This window comes from Vespa mandarinia, chromosome 21, assembly GCF_050613455.1.
Source record: "Vespa mandarinia isolate Hongniang chromosome 21, ASM5061345v1, whole genome shotgun sequence".
NCBI lineage: Eukaryota > Metazoa > Arthropoda > Insecta > Hymenoptera > Vespidae > Vespa > Vespa mandarinia.
The window spans coordinates 2377501-2382500 of record NC_140830.1 but is presented as its reverse complement, the minus strand read 5'-3'; the positions used below and the strand labels follow the sequence as shown (position 1 = coordinate 2382500).

General features: G+C 32.8%; 1 protein-coding gene across 1 annotated transcript in view; it reads right to left on the bottom strand.

Moving 5' to 3' along the window:
* LOC118444033 (uncharacterized) overlaps positions 1–4411 on the bottom strand; it is a 7763-nt gene extending 3352 nt beyond the window's left edge. The window contains exons 1-2 of the mRNA XM_035871865.2: positions 4202–4411; positions 3826–3948 (exon numbers count right to left, since the gene is read on the bottom strand). Of these exons, the coding sequence (XP_035727758.1) occupies positions 3826–3948; positions 4202–4379 (301 nt within the window). The 5' untranslated portion in view covers positions 4380–4411. The remainder of the gene's footprint in view (positions 1–3825; positions 3949–4201) is intronic.
* Between the last annotated feature and the right edge of the window lie 589 nt (positions 4412–5000).

Sequence of the window (5000 nt, the reverse complement as noted above, 5' to 3'; positions counted from 1 at the left end):
GAGATTCCGCGTGTGCCATTCAATATATTAATATTCTCAAAAGGATAGAATGATAGAATGGAAAGGAGGTGACGGTGATACGATAGTGAGTAGAGGAGGCGGGCGGTCGGTCGGTCGAACGGAGAGGGTTGGGAGGGGGAGTTCATCGCCCAGCTTTCCAATTAACCTACCCTAAAATTGCCTTACTCTCATTAATCTTCTTACTTTTTTCTTTTTCTTTCTTTTTTGTTTTCTTTGTTCTTCTTTTTTTTTCTTTTTTTTTTTTTTTTTTTTTCTTCTCCTTATCCCACAAACTTGTTTATATTTATACTTATCCCAAGTTACAAGGCAGCGGTACATGACGTCTCACGGTTTACCCATGAGGAATGTCTTCCAAGTTCTCTTTTAGTATTCTGGTAACAAGACCGTGGGCTCTTAAACGGTGAGGATCATCTTCTAATTATCTGCCCATTCGTCATCCGACGAAAAACAGTTCGTCCCTCCCGCTTCCTCCCCCATCTTATAATTTCAATATACTCCTATCTACTACTACTCGCAAGTGTTTTAATATTTGATGAAAAGAAAATAAAACAAAAATTATACTTTCGGAGATTTTATCGTATTTATTTTCTTCCGTTGTTTTTTTTTTTTTTTTTTTTTTCTTTTCTTTTTTAACGAAATTTATTCCCACCGAAAAATATTCTTATAAAATTTTCTTCTTGGGTAATAGCCTCGTGGAAGGAGAAAAAAAGTAAAAGAAAGGAGAAAAAATTAAATCGAACGTCTTGAGATAGGTAATAAATATTTCGAGAGACAGAGAGAGAGAGAGAGAGAGAGAGAGAGAAAGGGAAAGAGAGAAAAAAAAAGGAAAAAAAATAAATAAAAGAGAAAGATTAAAAAGAACTTGGTAGGTAACGTTTACCGACTACTAATTGTCAGATGGGGAATGTAATTGTCGCGTTTCTCGCATGTTTCTCGAGAACTTCGAACTCGGGCCACGTTCTAAAGACTCTCGAACGGAGTCATCCGCGGCTAAAATCGTACCGTCTTTGATTCGGTCGAGTTGGCGAATAGCATTTCGTATAGAGTTTAAAATCTCTTCTCTCGTAGTCGATATCATAGAAGAAGAAGGAGGAGGAGGAAGGAAGAAGAAGAAGAAGAAGAAGAAGAAGAAGAAGAAGGAAAAGGAGGAGCAGGAGGAGAAGGAGGAGGAGAAAGAGAAGGAGAAGTTTCTCTGTGAAGATACTTGCAAGAGGAAAGAAACGTTTGGCTCATTTGTCGTCGGGTTTCTGACTCGGTTGCATTGACGAACGACCTCTAAGAAGAAGAAGGAGAAGAAGAAGAAGAAGAAGAAGAGGAGGAAAAGGAGGAGGAAGTAAGAAAAGGGTTGCCGAGGGGACCGAAACTGTGATGAGATAAACGGCTACAAAAAGAGACTGGAGACGAATGAAAGAAACCAAAGAAAAAAAAAAAAAAAAAAAAAAAAACCAAGAAGAAGAAGAAAGAAAAAAAAGAAAGGAAATAGAAAAAGAAAAGAAATAATAAAAAGAAGAAAAGACACGAGGAGAACGTCGCGGAAATAGAACACCACGCCTTCTAGTTTACCTAATTGCCGCGAGCCACGGTGAACTTGTCTTCTAATTATTCGGTGATGAATGACGCTCGGGTTAAGAGAAATACGCAATAAAGTTCGCCTAATTTTCATTCGTATGACATCGTACTGTTAATTAATTCGATAATTAATTCAAGAAAATCATGTAATCGCGCACACGCGCGCGTGCACGCGCGCGCACATGTTGATAATAAAAATAGGATAGATTTTAATTTTTATTTAATTCGATCGAACGTTTTTCCTTCTTCTTCTTCTTCTTCTTCTTCTTTTTTTAGTTTAAGGATTAATTGAAAGGTGAGAAAAAAGTAATTAAAAGAAAAAGAAGAAAAAAAAGAAGAGAAGAGATAATATTAGATGTAAAATGATTCTGAAATTGTTTTGGAAGAAAAAAAGAAAAAAAGGAAGAAAAGTTCAAACTAAAAAGAAAAAAAAAAAAACAAAGAAAAAATAAAAAGGAGAAAAAAAATTGAAAATTGGTTTGGTCGGCATGAAAGCGGATCGTCTTTCTGGGCGGCTCTCTCTCTCTCTCTCTCTCTCTTTCTCTATCTATCTTTTTTTTTCTCTCTCTCGTTCCTTCGAGTTGCTCTCGCAAAGATTTACGTAGCACGTTGACGGCTTTGTGGTTGGACGTCGACGTCCCACATATCTCAGTCGAACCGCATGGCGCAAACGAGAATTGTCCTTTCCTTAGATCTCGAATTTATCGTGGCGAGCATTACGCCATGTAAATCACGAATAACTGCACAGTTCGGTAGAAATTAGTCGACGTGAGTTTGGTATAAATGCGACGAGATGGGACGTGGTTAACTGCACGAATCTCTCATATCTTATTAATTATTCTCAAACGTTTCTCAAGTTATAGTCATTGTTCAGTGTTAAATCGACGATTTCTTTATTTTCTTTTTACTTTTCTTTTTTTCTTTGTTTGTTTTTTTTCTTCTTCTTCTTCTTCATCTTTTACATTCTTTTCTCTCGTTACACGTACAAAAAATTCGCTTTCGTTTGTGAAAGTTCCGTTCGATAGGGGATCGAACTTATCGTTCGAATTTGGAACTTCGTAATGATTAAGAATTAATAAAGTATATCGGACTATTTATTTTTATCTATTTTACTTTATTTTATTTTATTTTATTTTATTTTATTTTTTTATATATCCCTCTTTGTGCGTACTTATGTGCGTGTGCGCGTACATGTTAGGTATTCAAGTATAGTTGCATTTCCATGGCAGAATTAGCAGGAGACAGATAAATAGTGGACGAGAAGTAGGAACATTGAGTGGGCGTGGAGCCCACAGGAAGTAATGGATCAAACTCGTGAAACCGTGCTCCTTCCTACGAACTTACGTACTTTCGTTTACTACAAGAACGATAAGTTTGAATTTTGTATCAATTACTTGTTCGTAAGTTAATTGAGACGTTTTGGAAAACGTGCCATTATCAAGACGTAGAATCTCTTTTAACATTTTATCATATATTAAAACATGATATATATATATGTAATTGTTTATGCAAATATTCGAATACATTCATTTTATTTATTCAAAAGGACATATCGAATATAAAATTATAATCATGCGAAAAGATTAATATATTAAATGTCGTTTAAAAATGATAAGTCCTTCAATATAGTCGAGAAAAAAAAATTTTATATATATATATATAATAATGATAAAATTGATACATTTAAATATAATTTAAGAATTATTTATTCATTTTGTTTGATTAATTAAAAGGTGAGTATTTATCGTGTAGAATGTTTACTAACTCTTTCTCTCTCTCCCTCTCTCTCTCTCTCTCTCTCTCTCTTTCTTTCTTTCTCTCTTTCTCCTTTTCTCTTTTAAGCTCTTATTTGTTAGATTACAAATATTTAAAATTTATTATCTTTTCATCATCATTCTCAATATGTCTTCATTACATCGCTGATTTAACAAGGTAGACACAAGTGTTTACCATCTGCGTATACATCAATTTCTTACTTGTTCCTAAAAGATTTTGTTTGCCAAATAATATGACGTCATATATATACATCTAATTTTTGGAACATCTTGTCAAGACTAATGAGAAAACAGAGAAAGAGATAGATAGATAGATAGATAGATAGATAGATAGATAGATAGAGAGAAAGAAAGAGAGAAAAAGAGAGAGAGAGAGGGAGTGAGAGGAAGAGAGAGAAAGTGATAATTATGATTTTAACGAGTCATCGATTAATATTTAAGAGGATAATCTTATACATACCATAACACATTTCTGGCTCAGGCGAAGTGGAACAAACCATATCAGTATCATCAAGCTCAATTTCTTCCGCCATTGAAACTGACGAATCGGGTGTTACAACTATCTTCGTTTCTGAGTCATTTGCTATCGAAAGAAAAAAAAAAGGAAAGAAAAAAAAAATATTTGTTTTCAAATAAAAAAAAAAAATTGAAATCTTTATAATGGCGTCAATACTTGCTACATCTGAATTAAAATTTTTGATTATAAAAAAAAAAAAAAAAAAAAGAAAAAAGAAAAGAAACGAAAAATGTAACAAATATATAATATATTCATTAATATGATTAAAATATGAGACATTAGAATTATAAAAACGCGTTTGAATAATGATTATACTTACGATCGCATACGCGTAAAGAAAAATGTGCCCTCTCCAATAAATTGTTCTCCTCGTTATTTGATTTCACGATAGGCGCTAATAATCTTTCGATACTAAATGAAACTTTGGAAGTATCGACGGTATTACTTGCCATTTTGGAAACTTCCGAGGTCATCGTACTGTTACGTTCTTCCGACATTATTATTTTCTTGAAGAAATAAACGATACCAATTATCGTTCATTAACATAAAAAATTCTACACTTTTTATCATTCATATTACATATTACATTATATTATATATATATAGATATATATATATATATTTCTTTATAATTATAACATCTGACAAAAATATTTCATGTGATCACACTCGCACAATTCTAATGATCGAAATAATTTTCGATACATCGACACTAACTTTTTAACACTTATTATTAAAACTTCAATTTTCACAATAACATCGTCTACGTAATTTTTGTTGAGGGGCAAAGAGAAAGATAAAAGAATGGAAAAAAAAAAGAAAAAAACAAAAAAGGGTGAAACGAGATAATGATAATATAATTATTAATAGACGAAATGGAGGTAGATAACAATGTGAAATACGAATTATCGATGATCACGAGATGATGATTCGTTCGTTGAGATTAGACTCGACAGAAACGACTGTTTGTCGAGATAGCTCGAGGTGTAGAGGATAATATTTTTTTTCTCTCTCTCTCTCTCTCTCTCTCTCTCTTTCGTTTTCTCTTCCTAAATTTTTTTTTCCTTCTTCTTCTTCTTCTTCCTCTTCTGCTTCTTCTTCTTTTTTTTTGTTTCTTG